The sequence below is a fragment of the Carassius carassius genome, chromosome 30, assembly GCF_963082965.1.
Source record: "Carassius carassius chromosome 30, fCarCar2.1, whole genome shotgun sequence".
NCBI classification, from domain to species: domain Eukaryota; kingdom Metazoa; phylum Chordata; class Actinopteri; order Cypriniformes; family Cyprinidae; genus Carassius; species Carassius carassius.
Window position 1 is genome coordinate 15,276,849 of NC_081784.1, and position 24,199 is coordinate 15,301,047.

At 40.1% G+C, this 24,199-nt stretch overlaps 1 protein-coding gene across 6 annotated transcripts in view; it reads right to left on the bottom strand.

The window, feature by feature from the left end:
- Positions 1-24,199, bottom strand: part of LOC132110730 (KH domain-containing, RNA-binding, signal transduction-associated protein 2-like) — a 74,674-nt gene that overhangs the window by 30,021 nt on the left and 20,454 nt on the right. For all 6 annotated transcript variants that reach the window (XM_059517573.1, XM_059517577.1, XM_059517576.1 and 3 more), the window contains exons 3-4: positions 17,983-18,099; positions 6,741-6,887 (exon numbers count right to left, since the gene is read on the bottom strand). In XM_059517573.1, the coding sequence (XP_059373556.1) occupies positions 6,741-6,887; positions 17,983-18,099 (264 nt within the window). The remainder of the gene's footprint in view (positions 1-6,740; positions 6,888-17,982; positions 18,100-24,199) is intronic.

Below are 24,199 nucleotides of genomic sequence, written 5' to 3' on the forward strand. Positions count from 1 at the left end.
GCTTCTACATAAAGAAATTTCTACTTAAAGAAATTATAATTCAGAAAACAGCGTCAAAGCAACAGAGTATTAAATCCATTGCCAGTACACAAGAAAGTTGGCAAAGAATGTTAAATATACTGCCAGAAAGTTTTGCTGACTTCAAACTAAATTAAGGATAAAAAGAAAACTTGTTTTAGCTTGTTATTCACATGTGGAGGACAATAAACAGTTTTGCATGCATATTGACAAAAATGCACCATATGACACACACTACAGCACATGCCGAAAATATGGTCTAGAATGAGGGAGTGTGATGCACACATATCTTTCATTTAGAGTAAGAGAAATGATAAAGGGAGGAGAAAAAATAGAGCACTGGCTTATTAACTTTATTTGACATCAGCTGTCAGTGCATTTTTATGAAAGAAGAATTCCACTTTCTGCATTTATAAACTCCCTCTCTCATTTGATTGAACATGACAGGCCCCTGAATCACAAGGACGATTACAGAGTGGATAGCACTTATTTTATTATTATGTCATTGCCACAGGCAGATAAACTGAGCCTCATTTCCACCAGCCACTTATTTCCCTTCCTGTTTGGCACAACAGCTGGGTACAGGCAAATATCAGACATGGCAGCTAGAAGAGAGTGGCCTTTCCACAGAGATATGCTCAACAATCGATAAAAATTGTATTTCTGAGGTTAAGAGCTGCTTTTGTGTCCACTTAAATGGAGGCGTGTCCATTATTAAATTAATGAAAAATTACCAAATATAGAATATACCTTTCCTTCAAAAAAGGACTAAAACACTATATATCCATCCTCTAAAGTGCACACAGTGGTGAAACATTTAAAAAATATGACATATGAGGGATGATCATTACACAGTCCACTGAAGGTACTCTTGTAACTACAGAGACTATCACCTAGACATTGGAATTTTGATAGCTTCTGTACCATGTTGAAAGCTGGGATGTGTATTAGGTGAAGTGAGGTGAAGTGCTTGGATCAGCGCTAGGTTTTCCCTGTTTCCAGGGCAGCCCATGTCGCAACCTAAACATTCTGAATGCATTCCTTGCCTTGAGAAATGAGGGTAACACATGGAGAGACAGAAATGTATTTAAGACTGATCAGATGTAATGAGCATTCTGATGGACTCATTAGGTAGTGTCTCGTGCTCAAGCTAATTATGTTCTGAATCAGATTCAATAACAGCGGTAATGCATTGATTCAGGATATAAACAAACCTTAGAAACATCAGAACAAATTATGTGTTGCCAGCCAGTCAGACTGAAATAAATAAATAATTAAAAAATAATAGAATAAACTTCTTGTTTTTTCTTTTCAGTCTCCATATAAGTACATCCTCTCTGTATTATTGGTATATATAAGACATCTTCCAGCAAATCTAGCCAGTTTCCTTCTTAATGAGACTACAGTCAACCGATACAGTACAGTACAGTACTGCCGCTGAGAACAGCCCACTCACACCTACTGAAGATGCTGTGTTTTGCATGCATTATTCTTTTTCCCATGGCAATGTATGAGGCTGTGTATTCGTATTCACATTATAGGCTTTCTGTAGGCTTTATCAACAAAGGTTTAGGCCTATCAGTAGACCAGGTTGCAAAGTCGTTTTTTTTTTTTTTAAAGACATATTCATTCTATGTTAACCACATCTAAACTGAAATTACAAAATTCATTCAGTGGAACTTCACAAATCATAGTACAATTTAATCCAGAGCTAAAGATAATCTTCATGCTGTTTATTTTTTATTTTTTTGACAATGATATCTTTACAGCTGAAGCAACATAGAGAATTGTCTCTATGGTCTATTGTCTTAAAAAGACAATTCTTTTATTCAGGAAGGATGCATTAAACTGACTAAATATGATAGTAAAGACATTTATAATGTTACAAAAGATTTCTGTTTCCGATAAATGCTGTTCTTTTAAACTTTACCTCAAAGAATCCTGAAAAACAATATCATGGTTTACACAAAAATATTAAGCAGGACATTTAAAAAAAAATGAGAAAATGAGAAAAACTTTTTCTTGAGCAGCAAATCAGCATATTAAAGGATCATGTGACACTGAAGACTGGAGTAATGATGCTGAAAATTCAGATTTTCAGCTTAGAGGGAACATAGATCTGGACTATTTCCAGAGATATTCATTTGCCACATTAATTACCTTTGAGAGCTCAAAGACCAGCTTTTTCTAACAAGTAGGCTAGTGTGTGTACATTACTCTTCAAAGATTTGGGGTTGGTAAAAGTTTTAAATATTTGTAAAGCCCATAAGGCTCACCCAGGCTGCATTTTTTTTTATACAGTCAAAACAGTAATACGATGAAATATTATTCCAGTTTAAAATATCTGTTTTCTATTTTAATATGTTAAAATTAAAATGTTAAAATATATTCAGTTATTCGGAATAGTTAAAAATATTTCACAATATAACATTTTTACTGTATTTTTAATTCAATAAATGCAGCCTTGCTTTCTATGAGAGATTACTTTCAAAAACATTAAAAATATCTTACCAATATCTTGTGTATGTGTTTGTTTGGCATTAATTGACTCATTAATCTTTGACTCTTCTCTCTCCCTCCTTCCTCACATTTCTTCACTCACTAAGTCTGCCTCACCTCCGTACTATCACTCATTTACATCGCTTTTTAAATATCAGCGATGCTGAGACACTGGTTCATGCTTTCATTACTTCTTGACTCAACTACTGTAAATTTATTTTCTAAGGTCTACCAAAGACAACAATAAAAAGCTAAAATATATTCAGAAATCTGCAGCTAGGGTTCTCAATTTTTCAAAGAAATCTTCTCACATAACTCCCATCCTATACAGCTGGCTAGTGGCTAGCAGTTCGTTTTTGGTATTCAATACAAGATATAGTCCTCATCACCTTCAAAGCACTTCATGGTCTTGTCCCCCTGTATTTTTCCGATATCATTCATACCTACTTCCCAGTTTGCACACTGAGATCTTCTGATAATGGTCTGCTGTTGATTCCATGGCACAAGTTAGCATTGTTTGGTGGAGGGGTGTTTTGTATCTCTGCCCCCAGACTCTAGAACTCTATTCCCAAACACATTCGTGATCTCACATCATTACATGATTTCAAAAGCCTCCTTAAAACATATCTTTGCAAAAAGGTGCTATATAAAATGAACTTATTATTATTAAACAAAATAAACATATTATTTGGAAGCTGGGTCTGCCTTTGCTAACAGTTTCCACTCTTCTGGGAAGGTTTTGAAGTAGACGTTGAAACACGGATGCTGGCTTCTTCTCTTATTCGGACACAAGAGCATCACTAGGACATGTAATGATGTTGAGTCAGGGAGTCTGGCTCTGAGTATGTGTTCCAATTCATCTCAAAGGTGTTCATAGGAGTTCAGGTCTAAGCTTGGTGCAGGTCAGTCAAGTTCTTCCACAATAGACTTTTCTTAATAGACTTTTCCTTGTGCACTGTGGCATTGTGTGATGCTAGAACAGAAAATGGCTTCCTGAAACTATTGCAAGAAAGTCAGAAGCAAACAATACACTGTGTGCTGTAGCATTAAAGGGATACTCCACCCCAAAATGAACATTTTAACATTAATCATTAATCGTTCCTAGCCCATAAAAGCTTTGTTCGTCTTCAGAACACAATTTAAGATATTTTGGATGAAAACCGGGAGACTTGAGAATATCTCATAGACTGCCAAGTAAGTTACACTGTCAAAGTCTAGAAAAGTATGAAAGATGTCGTCAGAATAGTCCATCCAATGGAATTAAGGGGCCTAGCAAAAGCCTAGAAAGGGGCCATGTAGTGAATGTCATGTCTTTATAAAACAAACGCTATGAAATATTCACGTGGCGTCCTAGATATTATTAACATTTCAAAGTGCACTTGAGATGCCAACACATTCCTTTAATCCTGACAGGAATCAAGCTTTCTGACAAAGATAAACGAGTAGACTACTATAAACACAGTCAAAAATGGAAAACGGTCAAGACATTATCTCCAAATCCTAATGAGCTGCCTCACCACATATACTGCATACATAGGAAGATACTTTTATGGCAGCATCCTAACAGAAATGGATACCCACACATTGGTAACACTTTACAATAATGGTACATGAATAATAATTTACTAGTACCTGAATTAATATGTACTTAAACATGAACTCATGATTAGTAAAGGCATGAGCTAATTATGAACCAATCAAGAGAAACTATGACTAGAGTCGTAAGGATTCATGCATGAATAATGCATCCTTAACTACATGTTTGATAGTCAAAGTCTCTTTAAGGAGCAATAAGTCAAACTGTTTCTATAAGAAGCAATAAATAAATATTTTGACATTCCAATAAACCTAAAATCTTGTGCCATCCACTAATGTTAATGACGGAGCTGCAGACGTCAATAGTTTAAATTATGACAATTTTAAATTGTTTACATTTGTTTGAAAGTCAGAAAATTTATTTTTGCTACTTATAGAGAATTTTTGATTTAGTTAACCCTGAAATGCTAATTAATGCATTAACTATCAATGAGAACTAGTATGTATTAATTCAGGTATTAGTACATGATTATTCATGTATGGTTATTGTAAGTGTTGCCCACACATTGCTTTCTTGCAATTTGGCTAGAGGAGCTGGCATCATAATTATGTCGGGAGCGTGTCTATAGCCCCTTTCACACTGCCATTCCGGCGAATACACGGGTAAAGTGTTCCGGCAATTGTTCCCGGGTCGCTAGATTTTGCACTTTCACACTGCCAGTGATTACCCAGGATATGTGCGTGCTTTCACACACAACCCGTAAAGATCCCGTAATGACACGTGACATCAGGGCGTGACGTGTAATGTACGAGTCGAAAACGCTAGGCACGTTATACTTTCACTGAAGCAAGCAAACGATCTCGGCGTCAGCGCAGAAAATGAGGAACTAACTGATCTCTGCTTCTTTACAGTTTGCACATATTTTTTTGTCGCGAACGTTGATCTTTCTTCAAAACAACTGATAAAAGAGTCGCACAAAAATGCGCGTCATCACTTCGACATGGCATTAGATCTGGCTTTTGTTCACACAGCGCTCGTCCCGGGTCGAACCCGGCAATGTTACTAGGTCCCCGACCCGGATTCAATGTCGGAATCAATCCCGGGACGTCGTTGCTTTCACACAGAAGGCGACCCGGCAATGTTCCATTAATATCATCTTAAATATACATCTTAAAAAACCTAAAGATGTAGATTAGAAACAGTTATTGAGATTGAAAACTCATCTGCTTGGTATTCTTCTGTGGGAATAAGGATAAAACATGGAACAACACTGACAGCAAAACATATGGAGGATGTGACCATATCAGTGCTGTGGATGATAAAAAGATGTGGTCCAAGAGGCTAAGAGCCTGCATAAAGCCCAGGGCAGGAGAGGTGAATGCAGGAAATCTCTACAACTAACAGTCTGGACCAATGTTCCCTCTAATTTTTTTTTCTTGCTGAGCAAAACCTTTCTCTATTGGGTGGATATTTTGGCCACCTGAGCAAAAACATTCTTTATACCAGACCTGTACAATGCACACACAAAAAAAGTGTAACTTTTAACTTTAATGTGCTATTTATATTAGATTTTCCCCTTTATGTAACTAAACTGTGCAAATTTAGTTACATAAAACATTTCAACAGTGTTGTGTTACTTACCAAGAAATTCTATATATATATATATAAAAAAAAAAAGAAATTCGCATGCAGTAGTGCACACTACTACACCTGTAAATGTTTCAATTCATCAACTGGATTCACAGCTTCTATAGCACAACCAACTCTATAGCTGTTTGCCTGAGCATTGCATTTATTTTGCATTTACTAGAATTCAATCAAATTGCTTTCCCAACTGATTTTTGCGTCTGTCCTATTAATGCCAGATTATTTTTTCTGAGTGGCTATTACATAAGCATCGGCGGACGTACACAGCTTAGAAGGAACATTGATCTGGACTATTTCCAGAGATATTCATTTGCCACATTAATTACCTTTGAGAGCTCAAAGACCCGCTTTTTCTAACATTACAAGTAGGCTAGTGTGTATACATTACTTAAAGATTTGGGGTTGGTAAAAAATTTTTATGTTTATAAAAGTCTCTAAGGCTCTCTAAGGCTGCAATTTTTTATATTAAAAATACAGTCAAAACAGTAATACGGTGAAATATTATTGCAGTTTATTTTAATATGTTAAATGTAATTTATTGCAGTGAATTTTCAGCAGCCATCACGCCAGTCTTCAGTGTCACATGAGCCTTGAGAAAAATATTATAATATACTGATTTGGTGCTCAATAAATAAAAAAATAAATCTAATGTATTTATTATTCAATCTAATTATTGCCAATGTTAAATGTTGGTGCCAATTACATATTTATTAGTTTATTTATTTATGTATATACCATTACACAGTGTACAACATTAATTTGAAATCTCTTGTATTATAAAAGTATTATTATTATTTTAAATCTTACTGACTTTTGAACTGTAGTATACATAGTCAAAAGCTGAAGCTCTTGTCATTAGTTTTTTTTTAAGACAATTCATAACCTAGGGTGAAATTATTGTGGATTTGGAAAATACATTATATGAAACCAGCAGCATTATTTCAGTTTGTTGCCAATTCCAACATATTAAACATCCAATTTTGTAAGGCTGATGTCCAATGCATATATTCAGTTAAGGAATCCGACTATATGAACTTACTGGAACAAGGAATTTCTTAATCTCCTCCAGGGCATGGCTCATGCGGGAATAGGCTTCTCCAGGTGGTGCGAAAACTTCAATTAAAACATGAAGATCGTTGCTCAAATGGGCGTATTTCGCCTCTCCACTTTTCCTCAGCTCTTCCTCCTAGAGATGGAAAATAGTCAGGACTTCTGTGTGAAGAATTAATCATATCATTAATGAATTAAATAAACAGTACCCCCCCCCCCCAACCAAACCATGATGCATATTTTGAACTGGAAAGGCATTAAAGGGATACTTCACCCAAAAATCCCATCATTTACTTGTGGGACATTTTTCAAATGATCTTTGTATCCCACATAGAAAGGAAAGTCCTACAGGTACAACATGAAGGTGACAGAATAATACTTTTTAGGTGAACAATCCCTTTAAAAAAGAAAGTATTTTTGAAGTGATGATGTTCTTTGGATGTATTTTGTCAAAAAGGCCGCAAAGATTACTTTTTTTTAGCTCACATTTTATAATAATTCTCATAACGGCATGAGAGAATTGTGAACAATGAAACCTATCAACACCCTTACTCTGTAACACAGATAATGGGTACACACATACTGCAAATCGTGAGTCTTTAATCTGCAAAAGGGCTTTTGTAAGAAATAAATAGACACTGTCACCCTTCTGAAATCCTGCCATCAGAAGTGCAGAAAAGGGCGATATTTCGCTGAAGTAATCAGTGTTTCAATTCTCTCTGATTGCTAAAGGTGTTGTGGCTCTTCAAAAAATGTGAAACTTCAAAAAGCTTGTAATTACGGTAGCTAACATTTCTGTCTAATGTTGATTAGAATTTGACTGTGGCTTCTTCTTAAACACAGGAGGACTTTGATGTAGGGGCCATTCACAGATGTCTGATCACTGATGCGGGCCCTTGAAGCCTCTTCAGCTTTAATAAACACTTACCGATGCCATCTCTTTATCATTTCAAAGTGACCCAAGCACTTTTTCCATCATGCCTTGCATGAACAAAAGGTCAAAAGACTGTCACGGTTCATGAATCGGCTGTCTCATAGTGATGTGTCTGCGTGAGTGTAATTGTGTGGGTGTGGTTACTCGTTGTGTTGATTAGTGTCACCAGCTGTCATGAATTCCAGTTTCTTTATATGCTCAGTAATTTCCCTCTCATGTTGTCAGATCGTTGTGGTTGTTCCTCGGTGTGTGTCCTGTTCTCGTGCCTCGTCTGCTTAAGTTCTTCGTCTGGATTTCGTCAGTTCTTCGTGTCGTCTGGATGTTCCACGGTTCCTGGGTTTTCTCGAGCACGCTCTTCACCGCACCACCACCGGATCGCCATCTCGTCCCTGTTTCAATTGCCACCTGAGTGTTTGTCCCCGACCTGTGTCTTTACATCTGACCTAATTCAATAAACTGAGTTTACTTGCATCTTGCATCCTCCTGTTATTTCAGCACAGAGACACTTAAGCTTTTCTGAGTGGCCTAATCATATTTTGTGGGGCTCTGTATGCAGACACCAATGAATTGTGTGGTGAGATTGTTCAGAAGGTGATTTCGAGAGTAGACACAAATATTGTATATGCGTCTAGGTATGGACGCTGTGGGTGTTTCCAGATTAATTTAAAAATGGACTGACACAAGGTAAAGCAGGAGACACCTGAAAAGTCTGCCACCTCATTTTCAGTCCTCTGGAAAACCGTTCATCAGATGATATTTGTTCTGTTTCAAGCCTGAAAGCTCCAACTTTCCTTTCATGTCAATCCATGAAGAAAATGTTCTGTTGTTTCAAAAGGTAGGCATGTCTCCCAGGACGCATTTCAAAAGGCACTCAAGTAATTCTCTTCAAATTTGACAAAATGAAGTGTTCCTCATATTTATTCCCAGTAAAGTACAAATAGTGAATCTGACACTTATAAGCCTGACAGTTATCCAGGTCCCCTATGGAGCAAAAGAGCTCAGTTTTGAAACATTCAAACAAAAGCATACAGAGCTCAATAAAATCTACAGCTGAAACTCATAGAAAAAGGGTAATAATAAACAATGGATTTTTATTTTTATTCCATAAAATTAAGGAAATTAGTTAAATATTTCTGCTGTAACATTTGTGTCTATCCCCTAAAATTGAGATTTGTGCTACACCAATTGCCATTGTGGTGAATGTAATATCCTGAAATACCATTTTTTGATTCAGCCAATTTGCTGCCCTCAGACATAAACTGTTCATTTACTTGTCCAGGGAATCATTCTAAATGCAATATTCTTTGCTTTGCTGATCCTTGGATGTAGTGAGTTTTATATGAAGACCTCAGCAGGACTTTCAAATACTGCACAGACAAGTCTATAAAGATGCACGTCAGAATCTTAATTTCATATGTATAACAAACCTGTACCAGCTCAAGGTGACTTTTTATGATGGAATATGTTTGCATTAATGATTGCCTTTGGGATTTAAAACAATCCAACAGTCATAAATTTAAATAGATTTCAGACTACGATTCATCTGCATGGTTAAAGCAGTGTGAAATCCGAGTGAAAAGTGTGTTTAAACAACTAAAATAACATTTTGCTTGTAGAAATGCCCAACATGGCTATTTCGAATAAAACAATGCATATTCCTGACTCATTTGCTTCTTTTAGACACCTTTTTAGTATGTAACAATGTAAGACTATAAAACATTAACAAAACATTGGTCTTGTGTGGTTCTGTGAAATAATTGCAATGAAGACAGATTTAAGTCAAAACAATATGCATTACGTGTTAAAATTAAAGTCTGACGGGGAATTCATTAAGAAAAGATTATAGTCCTAAAAGCATCTTTTATTTGCATGCCATCTGCATCGCTTGAGCACACAATTCACTTAAGAAATTATGTAAATCAGGTTATGGTAAAATTGGTGCTGTGTGCATGATGTGAACACACAGTGCAATTAAGTATAAAATTGATGCAAGACCACATATAAACACATGTATGTACAGTATGTGGCATGCGAAATGCAATATGAAAATAAATCTAGTAAAATTAAAATAACATTTTATTGGATAGAATGGGTCATAAATTATACATATGGTTTCTGAAACTGCATATGAAAAGAAAATCTATCATTGCTTTTTTTAAAGTCATAAATCAACCAATCTGATTTTAGTAATAGATTGATCCACAGACAAATCCAGTAAATTTTATAGAACTATGTTTATATATACATATATACAGTTTGCGCTGAATTAGTTTTTTTAATAATCACAGCACAGCACTAAACCAGCGCACATGCCTTTAGCACACGGATAAAATAAACTGCAGGTGGAATGTGAACAAGACACTGGGTTTTGCATTGTGCGCTATATTTCATTCCTCTAACAAGTTCAGTACACTTTTCTGAGACCAAATCAAGACAAACAGCTTTTGTGTAAATAATTCATACTACACTAGTTTCTGTTGACTGTAGAAATCTTCAAATAACAAAGTTGTTTTCATCATGGTGTTGTTGAAAAAAGGATTGTCCCAGCTCTAAAATGTTATTGTTTGAACAATATTCAACATTGTTGCAAATATGCACACATCAACTCAATGCTATATCAATATGCCAAGGCTCCATGCTTCACTTGTGCCTAACAACACCCATTAACATTGGTAAAATCTCTTTAGAATACAGCATCACTTTGCTTATTGCTTCATTCTATTTCATACACTAAGTGAAAGAAAACATCCCAAGGTTACGTATGTAACCCTAGTTCCTTGAAGGAACGAGACGCTGTGTCGAAACGCTTTTGGGGAACGTCCCTGACGAGACCGACTCTGAATATCGTATGCAATCAGTCCATCGGAAAGGCGTGACGTCAGGGGCGGGGTGACGTAGCGACCAGGAAGCTATAAAAGCACGTGCCGTGCAGCTGGCTTCAGCTTCGAGTAGGGAAGCAAGCGCCGGCAGGGGTGCCGGGAGTATGGCTCTGCGACGCAGCGTCTCCTTCCTTCAAGGAACTAGGGTTACATACGTAACCTTGGGACGTTCCTTTTCAGGAACTCGAGCTGCGTCGAAACGCTTTTGGGGAACGATGTGCCCACGCTGCCAGACTTCCAAATCCCTGCCTAGTGTGTAGTCAAAGAGCACAGCTAAGACGAGAGAACAGAAGAGCCCGGCGTGGCTCGCATGTCAAGATCGTAAAATCGGACAAATGTGGAGGGCGTGGACCACCCCGCAGCGTTGCAGATGTCCAAGAGGGACACACCTGCTGAGAAGGCCTTGGAGGCCGCCATACCCCGAGTAGAGTGAGCCTTGGCCCCCAAAGGAGGGGGAAGACCAGAGGACTCATAGGAGACGTTGATAGCCTCGACTATCCAACGACTAAGGGTCTGCTTGGTGGCAGGAGAACCCTTGTTAGAAGGACCATAGCAAACCAGCAATTGGTCGGATTTTCTCCACAGGGCAGCTCTGTGGACGTACGCGTCCAGTGCTCGCACTGGACACATACAGTTTAGCTTCTCTTGGTCTGGCTCCCGAAAGGGAGGAGGACAGAAGGCCTGCAGTACGATAGGCTGTGGTGTAACAGAGGGAACCTTCGGAACATAACCTGCTCAAGGGTATAAGAATGCTTTGGCCATACCAGGGGCAAAGTCTAAATAAGTAGGGGCCACCAAAAGGGCCTGAAGATCTCCAACTCTCTTAAGTGAGGTGATTGCCAGTAACAGGGCAGTTTTAAGTGTCAGGTGTCTATCTGAGATATCTTGTATTGGCTCGAATGGAGCTTTACAAAGAGCCTCTAAAACCACAACCAAATCCCAGGGGGGAACACAGGATCGTACTGGAGGTCTCAGCCTCAGCGCACCACGGAGGAAACGTGTAACTAGGGGGTGTCTACCCACTGACTGATCATTGGAAGGGACATGGAAAGCAGCTATGGCCGCCACGTAAACCTTTAAGGTGGAGTGGGATAACCCCGCAGAGAGCCTGGCTTGTAAAAACTCCAGAACTGTACCAACTGGGCAGTCTGCTGGGTCAAGCTGGCGGTCTCTGCACCATGAAGTGAAGAGCTTCCACTTCAGGGCGTACAGTTTCCTCGTAGAGGGAGCACTGGATTGGAGTAGGGTCTCAACAACCTCGGTTGAGAGACCAGCTGCTAACAGCTGTGCCCCCTCAGGGGCCACACCCACAGCTTCCACAACTCCGGGCGAGGGTGAATTATCGTGCCCTGCGCCTGTGAGAGTAGGTCTGTCCTGATCGGTATCTCCCACGGAGAGCCGTCGAGGAGCGAGACTAGATCTGAGAACCATACTCGGCCCGGCCAGAACGGGGCTACTAGTGGTAGACGGGCCCCGTCCCGGCGTACTCTCGCCAGTACTCCCGGGAGCAGAGCGATAGGGGGAAAAGCGTAGAGACGAAGCCTCGGCCAGGTCTGTACCATAGCGTCCAGTCCCAGAGGAGCTCAGGAGACATTGCGATGTCTCCTGAGTCGCAAAGAGGTCCACCTGGGCTGTGCCAAATACTCTCCATATCTGCTTCACCACCTCGGGGTGAAGCATCCATTCCCCGGGCCTCGGCCCCTTCCTCGACAGTATGTCTGCTCCCACATTCAATCTCCCAGGAATATACACTGCTCTGATCGAGAGGAGTTTGCCCTGGGACCACAGAAGGATCTGGTGTGCCAGCTTGTACAAGGGGTGCGAACGCAGACCCCCCTGGTGATTGATATAAGAGACCACTGATGTGTTGTCGGTGCGCACCAACACATGGTGACCTCTCAGGTCTGGGAGGAAATATTTCAATGCTCGATAGACTGCTAGTATCTCTAGGCAATTGATGTGCCATGTCAGATGGCGACCACTCCACAGACCGCGGGCAGGGTGGCCACTCATGACCGCACCCCAACCGGTGAGGGACGCATCTGTCGCTAGCGTTACACGGCGACAAGGAACTCCCAGCACCGGGCCCTGATTCAAGAACCAAGGTTTCTTCCACATGTCTAAGGCACAAAGGCACCGCCGCGTGACCTTGATAACTCGAAGTGGATTTCCCCTTGGGGAAAAGCCCTTGGACTTGAGCCACCACTGTAGGGGTCTCATGTGCAGCAGGCCAAAAGGTATCACGTTGGACGCAGCTGCCATCAGCCCTAACAATCTCTGGAATTGTTTGACAGTGAGTGACTGGCCTTCTTTGACTCTCTCGACTGATGTGAGGATCGACTCGATCCGAGCAGGAGACAAACGTGCCTGCATCGTGGTCGAATTCCACACTACGCCTAGATAGGTGGTTCTCTGAACTGGAGAAAGTACACTCTTCTTGGCGTTTAGTCTCAAACCCAGCTCCCCCATGTGTGCGAGAACGACATCTCGATGTCGAGCCGCCATCTGCTCTGATTGAGCAAGGATCAACCAATCGTCGATATAATTTAAAATGTGGATGCCCTGCATACGGAGGGATACCAGAGCCGCATCCATACATTTCGTGAACGTGCGGGGTGAGAGTGCGAGGCCAAAGGGAAGTACTCGATATTGATAAGCTTTGCCCCCGAAAGCGAACCTCAGAAACTTCCTGTGTTGTGGAAGGATGGATATGTGGAAGTATGCGTCTTTGAGATCTATTGTGACAAACCAGTCCTCGGATCTGATTTGAGCTACAACCTGGTTGACAGTGAGAATTTTGATCTTCAGTGACATAACTGAGCGGTTCAGGTGACGTAAGTCTAAGATCGGACGCAACCCCCCATCCTTCTTTGGAACTATGAAATACCGGCTGTAAAACCCGGATTCCCTGTCTAGAGGAGGGACCACCTCGATGGCCTCCTTCCTTAAAAGGGTATTCACTTCTTGTTCCATAACCAGAGCCTGCTGGGGGCCGACCACAGTCGGCGTAACCCCGTTGAACTTCGGTGGTGGATGACCGAACTGAATGCAATAGCCTCTTTCTATTGTACGCAGGACCCACTGAGATACATTTGGCAGTAGCTTCCACGCTGCTAAATAATCTACTAAGGGAATCAGTCTCTCGAGACTGACCTCTGGTGTAAGAGGCCCCCGAAGGGGCGGCGAGCATCCCAGCTCCACTACGCTCACGGGCGGAAGTAACTGGGAGTGCCGCTCGCTGGAGGCCGCTGCGCCCTGAAACTCTGGCAGGGTTGGCAGACCGACCTCCTGAGGGTACTGAGGTGAGACGGGCACTGTATAATGAGGTGGACCGCGCTCTACCCCAGCAGGGGCTACCCTCTGGATCCTGGCGTCAGGATCTTTTCGTCGAGGACTTCCGGGCTTCGATGACAGATCTTAAATCGGTTTTTGCCCTAGAAGCCCCCGACTCAGAGCGTCGTTGCCCTCGGTCCCGACGTGGGGGAGCACGAGCGGCGACGCTCTGTTTTTGCGCTTCCCGGTGTGAGGAGCCGGTATGTGGCGTGGTCATCTCCCGCCCAGATGCACCACGAGAGCGACGAGGGAGGAAACTCTGGAACGCCGCTGCCTGCTTGTGTGCCTCCTTGAACCTGTCGACGACAGTGTCCAGGAGGCAGACCCTGTCTCGTTCTTTAATTTCTGACAGGGTCAGCCACAAATGCCTTTCCGCGGCCACTAAGGCTGCCATAGACCGCCCAATTGCGCGAGCGGTCTCTTTAGTCGCGGAGGGAGAGATCAGCGGTCTTTCTGAGTTCTTCTACATCTTCAGACTTAATCCCCTCCCCCTCATCGATATCTCTCAGCAGGTCAGCCTGATAAGCTTGCAGGACTGCCATAGTATGAAGGCACGCCCCAGCCTGACCTGCTGCCACATACCTTTGCCCACTAGCGATGATGTAACTCGAAGCGGCTTAGTGGGCAATGTCGGAGCCTTTAGAGACGAAGCCGAACCGGGCGACAGATAGCCCGCGAGCGTCTGTTCGACCCGTGGCATCGCTCTATAACAACGCTCTCCCAGCCCCATCACGTTGCCATAATATAGTGAATCGGGGCCAAAGAGGCGGGTCGAATACGGGTGGTTCCACGATCTCGATAACTCATCATGGAGATCGGGAAAATACGGAAGGCTCCGACGTGGAGGTGGTTGCCTCGGCCGCAGAAAGCGTTCATCTAATTTGCTTCTCTGTGGCTCAGTTTGTTTCTCAGCAGGCCAGTCGATTTTTAATTGATCTACTGCTCGCGTGACCACCTCCAAAAGCTCCTCATACTGGGGCGACAGGGGTGGCGAATCCCCAGCAACAGTCTCCACATCGACCTCCTCGGAGGACGAGAGGTGAAGAGCTGATCCCTCACCCCGGGGGGAAGAAACCGACGAGCGTGCTTCCGAACCCAGGGTTTGGGCGCCGGATCTGGCAGATGAGGAAGGAGATAAGGACTGGCCCATCTCCATTCCTTCTGACAGATCCACCTGCGAACCCCACGAGTGCAGCAGCCGCTCTGCCTCGGCAGAAGCGGGGCCAGCACCGCGAGGAAAGCTGGTGAAGGCTCCTTCCTTGAAGAGAGCCCTCCGGGATCGAAGCATCCGCATTGGCAATCGCTTGCAATGCGGACAGTCGGCCCCCTCGAGAGCTGACTCAGCGTGCTTCGATCCCAGGCAAGCCACGCACAGACTGTGTGTATCCCCGCTCGTAATGTAGCGAGGGCAGGGAGGAACACACAATCTATAACGTGGCTTGGAATCGCCCTTCATATGTTTGGTCTTTTGCTTTTGCTTTGGCATATTGAGCTGTTTTAGCGATCTTTTAATGGCTAAGGGACAGACAACAATAAATAGGACCAACAGGACAGACTTTGACATGCACACACAGAGCGCTTGCTGACAGATTCGAAGCTGAAGCCAGCTGCACGGCACGTGCTTTTATAGCTTCCTGGTCGCTACGTCACCCCGCCCGTGACGTCACGCCTTTCCGATGGACTGATTGCATACGATATTCAGAGTCGGTCTCGTCAGGGACGTTCCCCAAAAGCGTTTCGACGCAGCTCGAGTTCCTGAAAAGGAACTAATGTTTGCTAGATATGAATGTTTTTGGAGTAGCATTCAATATTACATTAAAATGAAAATATTTTGAGCTGGGGAATTCAAGATGGCCTATTATGAGGTTACAGGAGCAGCAACCCGAGAAATATTACATTTGGAACGATTCTCTGGCTAGGTAATGACCAGTATGACTCTTAGGGCAGCTGTTTGGCTGAATCACAAAATGCCATTTCTAAACATTACACTTAACACCACTCAATCCAAAGCACGTTTAAATCAGATCCACTGAGAAAGACCCAAACTGTGAATAGTCTGAATAACTCCTCTGCAACCTAGAGATATTGTTGATTCTACAAACACTGAAAAAAAAAACTTGGTTTAGGTTGCAATATATATTTCTCTTGTAAACAACATCAGTAAATGCTAAAAACAGCAGTTCCTCCTCTATCTTGGGGCATATAGTGCAGGTAATGATCGTCAGTCTCAGCGTCATCTCAAACTTTGCTCTGTCAGCCACTGCTGATGCTTGTAAGACTCAAATAAATGAAAGGTTTAGAGGATTTAAAGGATAAAGCAATCTGCTCTGAAATAAATGTAATGTGCATAACATGCACAAGATTATGGAAGCCCATTTCCTCCACTTAAGAAAAGAATGCTTTGGTAAATCAAAATTATGATATAAAAAGTACAAATTATGAGATAAGTCATAATTATAAGATAAAAAAGTCAAAATTATGACACACATAAATATGAGATAAAAAGTCTTAATTATTAGTTAAAGTGCGGAAGTTGTGGCCTAGTAGTTAGAGAGTTTGACTCCTAACCCTAAGGTTGTGGGTTCAAGTCTCGGGCTGGCTATACCACTACTTGTCCTTGAGCAAGGCACCGAACCCCCAACTGCTCCCCGGGCACCGCAGCATAAATGGCTGCCCACTGCTCCGGGTGTGTGTTCACGGTGTGTGTGTGTGTTCACTGCGGTATGTGTGCACTTTGGATGGGTTAAATGAAGAGCACGAATTCTGAGTATGGGTCACCATACTTGGCTGTATGTCACTTCACTTTTATCACTTAAATGTTGAAATTTGGCAATAAAAGTTACTGCATGACTCAATATGTGATAATTTTTTTTCCTCATAATTATGACTTAGTATCCAATATTTCAAGTATGTGAGTGGAGTGGCAACAATTTCTCCTCCACACTTCAAGCATTCAGTATTCACTCTGCCCCGGGTTCAGTGTTTCCCGCTCCACTGATCAGAAACACCGCTCCACGTTTGCTCCATGTGCTATAATAAAATGTGCTATAACTTTTCCTTTTTTAAGCTGATAAATCACAGGACAGTGATGACTTGAATGTTTCTATGTGTGCGCAATCTGTACCTTAAGTGCGAGCTTGTGTGTTGTGTGGGTGCTTGTAGCAATGTAGCACACTTTAGTTTAGAGCGGAGATGAACTACTTAACTGTTTAAAACATGATTTCAACTAATCAGTACTGAATATCCACATGCTACCAACAAACATGGCTGAGATATAACCTCCCACACTGGTCTATCGTCATCATTAACCTTCACCTTATTTCTGATTTGAGTGATCCACAAATCTGTCAAGCAAGTTAATGATGTTTAATGCACAAATTCTTGATAAAATGCAGTTATATTATCAGCTGTTGGTATTAATTAAGCTCGGAGCGAGTGAAAACCATGATATTCCGACATTTAAAAAATCCACTCCTCACTCCAGTCAAAAATCACACCGCTCCACTCACATACTCTGATTTCAACATAATTATAACATAAAACGTTTTTCAAATTATGAATGCCAAGTTATAATTATGAGAAAAATAGTTTAAACCATGAGATAAATTTCAATTGTAAAATAAAAAGTCAAAATTATAAGTCAATATTTTGTCTCAATTAAGATTTTCTAATCTCATAATTATGTAATAATTTTGACCTTTTATATTATATATTACCTTATATATTACTTTGTATTTCATAATTGTAACTTTTTAAGTCATACCAAAAAACATTTTGCCAAATTTTCTTTGGCAAAAATAGACTTCCATAGAATTTAAATTCTATTACTGTATACTTTCTCATTGACAAAAATCAATAAATTGTTTAAAACAGGTACAAACAAATGCAGGCAGTTTGCTTTTGTCATTAGCAGCATTTTATTTTATTTCTGAAAACATGCTGGGATAGTGATGGTTATTGTACATTTATGGTTACAAACAAATGTCAATCATAATTATAATACTCAAAGCATTTATGGAATATGTTACATTTATACAGTACATACTGTCAGAGAGTATAAAAGAAGTTGTTGCCAGTCATCTTACCTTGCCTTTATCCCTCATTGAACCCTTGCCGAGGATGGACATCTTTGCTCCCGTTTCCTCTTGTAATCTTTTCATGGAATTGCCCCTGGGCCCCAGCAGTTTCCCAACAAAATTAAACTGTAATAGAGGAGAGAAAATGCAATACAGTTGGTCTCTCACACTGCCTGCTTCATAGACAGTTGCCTCCATTACCTCAGTCAAAAAAAAAGAAAGAAAACCAAACATTCAAAAGTAGGTTGTTTTTTCTCATCATGCACAAAAACTGTTACAGTGAGAGAATGAAAAATTCTTTTTTTGTTCAAAATGAAATCTGTGGCAGTTCTCAATCATTTTTGGGTTTAAGTTTCTTCAGAAGTGATTAAAAAAGATGTGAAAGTCTACACCTGTTTCTGCAGGGCACTGCAGCCACTCGTGTGACTAATCGATGTTAGGAGTCAGTGGTTGGGCTCTGCTGCTTTTAAAGATATTATAACATGTACCAAATGCCAAAAGGGATCTTCAAAATGATCCAGAAGTCCATGCTTGAATGAGGCATAACATAATTAGCTCATTTCCAATGGGGATTCAAGTAATACTACTCAGATGATGAGCTATCAAGCAACTGCCTTGGGGCAGCAACTAACATTTCAGTCACACAGCAGATCAGTGGTCATTGAGAACAATTGGCCTTCACCCTTTCTTCACCCCCTCTCTCTGTTGGTTTAATCACATCTGTGCATCATACAGCTGTATCTTCAAGGGATTTCTGAGTCTTACACATTGCAATCAGATTTGGGCTGTGGAGGACTGTTTAATGCCCATGATAACAACAAATCTTAAATAGTCAATAAATGCTGCCACGGTAAGAAAAAGTGTGCTTGTATAAAACGGTGCATCAGATTCCCTTTATTATACTTCATCACTGTCTGCTCATGTTCAGTGTTCATCACTTTTGCATTACCACAATCCCCTTAGCCAGTAGCCTCTCTAAATTCACTTTAGATGTAATATGTTTTTGAGAAACCTTTTATTTTTATATATCTTACCACAGGACAATAAAACAGATGTTGAGAATGCATCTAAACTGACACACACAGTTTCTTTCACAATTTTTCACATTTTAACTTGACACATCTTAAAAACACAGTGCTAATGGCAAAAGACATAAAAAATTATATATATATGCATTGATGTTAAATTGGGGATAAATTTAAAAGACATTTTTAGGAGAGCTTTACTGTGTGAACTGTAAAACAAATTTTTGAACTGTAAAACTAATTTTACTGTACAAGCAGGGGAAAAAAAACTTTATTCCTAAAAAACAGTCTTAAGACTAGGAGGCCCAAATAAATAAATTAATACACAAATATTGGTTGTGTTTGACTAGTCCACCATCTGTGATAGTCCAACTGTAACACAAATAAAGCACGCATTTATACAGTCTGACGTTGCATAATTTTAGCAATAAGGCTGCTTACTACAGTATTTGTATATGTCCAGTCCAGTGAGCCAGACATTACTAAGAGAAGTGAATTTGTCCTTCAAATGTTTGCAAAGGTTAACTAATATGTGCCGGCCAGAACAAAACAGTTATAACACGTTCACATACCCTGCATAGCACATGGCTGGAAACTCCTCAACACATGCTCTTCCCAGTCAGGCTGTAGAAGCAGCTCTAGGGAACTCTAGCTGATGAAACGCAGAAGAACTGTCATCAAATTTGGCCAAAGCCACAAAGCAAATGCAAACCGTTTCAGGTGAAAGGGTGAGGTGTGGGTAGGGCAGTAAATTTAGCAACATTGCAGCACTGCGCCAAAGCATCATGACCAACTCTTGGAGCAGCTGAGCTGGAGGTGCGCCTTTTGCATCCCCTCTGATGGGGTGTGCATGACAGGGATACTCTACAGCTGGCTGGGTACCTCGGAGCAGATGGTTGCCTCAGCTACAGTGTGAAGATACTCACTGGGTGGCTGCAGTGGAGTGGCCTGTTTTCATTAAGCTAATGAATGTCTGGAGCCACTCTCCTGCTCCAAGGTGGGCAATTTAGGCTTTATTAGGGGCACAGTTCAGTGCTGGATGAGGTTTGAAGCGCTGCAAGCTGTCCCTCGCAGTCCCCGGCAGAGACAGGCCACAGAATGATGGGCATTATGCAGCACTGACAGGCTGAGGATGATAAACCTGACAACCGGAGGCACAAGTGTCAAACCGCATTGGCTCATTATGAGAAAATGAGACTTCTAAGAAAGTGCGCATGGAGTGCTGTTGTGATGGAGACTAGATCACTAACTCACACTTCTAGAGCCTGGATACATCTGAAAACACTGCCAAAATCACGGGAAATTATGTGCTGTAGTGTTTATTGATAATCTAAAGAAGCTCGGATGGCTATTCACTGTGCTGTCATGCAGAATCACTTATTTTTGGAGCCCGCAGGGAGTTCAGACTGTGTGTGTGGCTGGCTGAACAAATGACTTTTCACACATGAGTCCCTTTGACAGGGACCTTCACCTGCGCTCAGCTCTTTTTCATGTGCATTACATTGATTTCTCTGTCAAAATCTATTCTGAAGTAATTTAAGTCACTCAGAACACTAAGCCTTACTTCATATATAGTAATATTTAGGGCCCCATGAAATCCATTTTATTTTCCCTAAATTCTGCTTTTTCCATTGTATTTTTTTTCTAGATTCTGTGTTTTATGACTGAATACAATTTGCCATCAAAAATGGTGTCTAATGAAGTTAATAAATAAAACTATAAAAATTAAATCAAATGAAAATATAACAATGTACAACAAAACATTAATAAGATGCTGCACAACAGAACTACATTAATTAAAACATGATCATTGATATGGTACCTTTTCTTGAACATGAATGTGAATGTCACTGGATAACTCTCTCCAGGTATTACAGACCTTCTGTTTTTGCCGGAAATCATTCCCTACATGATCGTAACGTGTCTAGCAGAATTCTTTGAGGTGTGATTTCAAGAATTTTGGAACTTAAGAATGAACAAAAGACCAAATAAGGTTGAGAATTCCTGCTCTAAGACCAGCTTTACTTGTTCATTTAAACCTCCTAAGAAAGAGTCTTTAGAGCAGGGATAGGCAACTCCGGTCCTGGAGGGCCACTTCCCTGCAGAGTTTAGCTCCAACCCTAATTAAACACACCTTAACAAGGCAATCAGTGTTTTTGGGATTACTAGATAGATACAGGCAGGTGAGTTTTTATGAGGGCTGAACCTAAACTCTGCAGGATAGTGGCCCTCCAGGACCGGAGTTGCCTATCCCTGCTTTAGAGTTTAAAATCTGTCTCATACTCTTTGATGAATTCTGTACTTGTACTGTACTCATTTTGTGGTGCACAAAGAGTGCTGTTCTAGAACATTTCTCTTCTGCTGTCCCAATCTTGACAGATTTGATTCAAATTGCTCCTCTATACTTATCTTAGTCTTTGACTATTTTTTTTTCATTGTGCATTACCTTATAATGACCGATACAGTTTATGATGACTGAATATCCTCTACACGTTTAGCTAAAGAGGTATTAAGCACAAGACACATGTTAACTTGAGTTATTTACAAATTTGGGCTCCCTGGAATTATATACTCTGAAGTAGGAGTGTCGCAATATACCAGTATTGACGATAACCGTGATATTCAAATAAACAATTATCAATATCGTGATGGCCTGTGCGTAGTAACACTTTATTTCTTTGTTTAAATCTATAAACAGTTACAGGATTAAAACTGATCTTGAAAAAATTAGTTACCACATTGCTACATTAAACTTGTAAAATGTTAAGTTGGTCGCAGTGCCATGCACTTAATTCCTCATCTGCGGTCATTCTCCAATAAGTGTTGTTAGTTAAAATTAGTTAATTTAATTAATTAACATATATAAATAACATTAATAATGAACAATATTTCCACAGCATTTATTAATCTTAGTTTATATTAATTTTCATTAAAATCACAAGTTGTGTTTGTAAACATTAATGCACTGTGAACTAACATGAAAAATGAATGACTCATTTAATTAACATTAACAAAGATTAATAAATTGTATAATAAATATATTGTTCATTGTTCATCCCTGTTACTAAATACATTTATGTTAGCCAATGACAACCTATTGTAAAGTGTTACCATTAATATTTATTTATTTATTATACTGTTGAACTTGACAGTATTGTCTCTCTTGTTATTTCATAGGAGCTTCAAAGAAGATGGTGAAAGCCAGAGTCTTCTGCCCTTCGTTTATCAGTATCCTTATGTTTGTTGGGTGAAAAAGAAAAACTCAGTAAACAGTAAAAAATTATTTGACTGATATCTTTTTCCTCTCAAGGTTTCTATAGATATCACTATATATCGATATCATGAATTCTTATGGCCACAATGACCGTGATATGAAAGACAGCCCTTCTCTGAAGACAACACCTCCACAGCATGTATAAATGCTGTATAAATGACTATATTGTCTAGGGCCAATAAACTTCTAAATATCCTCAAGGCTGTTTCAGCAAAATAGCACAAAACTCCTCAGGCTTCACAACAGAATGTGCTGCCAGCCAAAGTTGGCAAAGGGAACACTTAACATAACCATTAGTGGAGTTAGGATGTTTGCCTCTGTTTGAGTTGGAGGTTGAAACATAGCACTCTTGCCATAAGCTGTAAAACCAGATAAGATCCGCACATGAGGTTAGACTTCTACTGCCAGTGTAGCCAGTTGTGCTGCTAGTGAGGCCTAGCACTGGCTGATAGCAGGATTATTGCTGGGAACTAGGACTGTGAGAGTTGGCTTGGTTGCAGTCAATAGACATGGGTATTAGCAGAGAATGGTTTAAACAGTGGCAGCACACTATGGTGTAAAATAGAGATGGGACTCAAGGGCCAGTGCTGGCTGTTAGAAGAGGCTAATGAGCTAGGACCAGTGTTGGGAAGGTTACTTTGGAAATGTAATAGGTTACAGATTACAAGTTACCCTGTTTAAAATGTAATAGTAGTGTAACTTTTTCAATTACTTTATTAAAGTAATGTAACTAATTACTTTTGAGTACTTTTTGATTACTTTTCTAAATTTGTGAAAATTAAAGAATAATAAATAAAAGCATATACATCAACTCAAATACAGTTATCTAATAAGCATGTGACGTATTCTGTGTAATAAACTCCTGAAACATTGGTGTTTTTTTTAAACTGCTGTCTCTGTATATGATGATAGTTTTCTCAAAATAAGTAAAATGCACATGAAGTGACACAGAGCAGTTCTAGAAATTATGTTTATGTGCTTGTGTACTCCTATATTGAGATGGCAGAGGTTGAAAACACTGCGAGCTTCAGTAGGCCTATGTGTAGTAAATGAAACCATGTCTTTGCCATTAATTTACAGGAGGGGCGGACTGGGAAAAAAATTCAGACTGGAAAATTCAAACTCATACAAACAAATTCATGGACAAAGCTATTTTTTGTATGGACCTGACATAAAAAAGGTTTAAATCTTTAATTTGGGGACATGCAAAATAATTAAAAGTTCTCTCCTGAACTGCACCTTCACTTCCATTTTTCTCTTCAGTCTCTTTATTTTGCCCTGTTATCCATCTCTCTCATGACTTTAATACTCAAGATTGAACAAAACTATACTTTACAATACAATACTCTACAATACTACAATATCTTTATAGAAAAATCCTAATAGTGTACACGAGTCATGTTTTCCTTACAAAAATTTACCATGCTCTTATTAGCCTATATAAAAGTAAAATAACCTTTTTTTTTTTTTTGCAAATGGATTTGTATTTATTTTTAAATAAATACATTTGTAAAATAATTTTACATTTTTGGTTACCACATTTAAACAATAGTAACCTTTTTCTCTGGATTTATAGTTAAATATTAAAATGTTAATTTTCGTAAGGGTTGTGTTGTTGTCTGTCGTAGCTCCCCCTAAACCTATAAAAAAAAAAATCGGAATTTTTTTTCAGCTAAATTACTACTGTAACATTACAACAGATAATAATGATGTCCTTTATATAGTATTTTGAGTGATGACTGATGAGCAACGTGCTGCTGCTTGATTAAATAAATAAAAAACAAAGACAAAAAAGCATCTTTACAGATGAAACTGACCTGAAACCCTGAACAGTAGTTCTGCTTCTCTGCTCCAGCAGTCCTCTCTATTCTATTTTATTCTATTCTATTCTATTCTATTCTATTCTCTCTCTCTCTCTCTCTCTCTC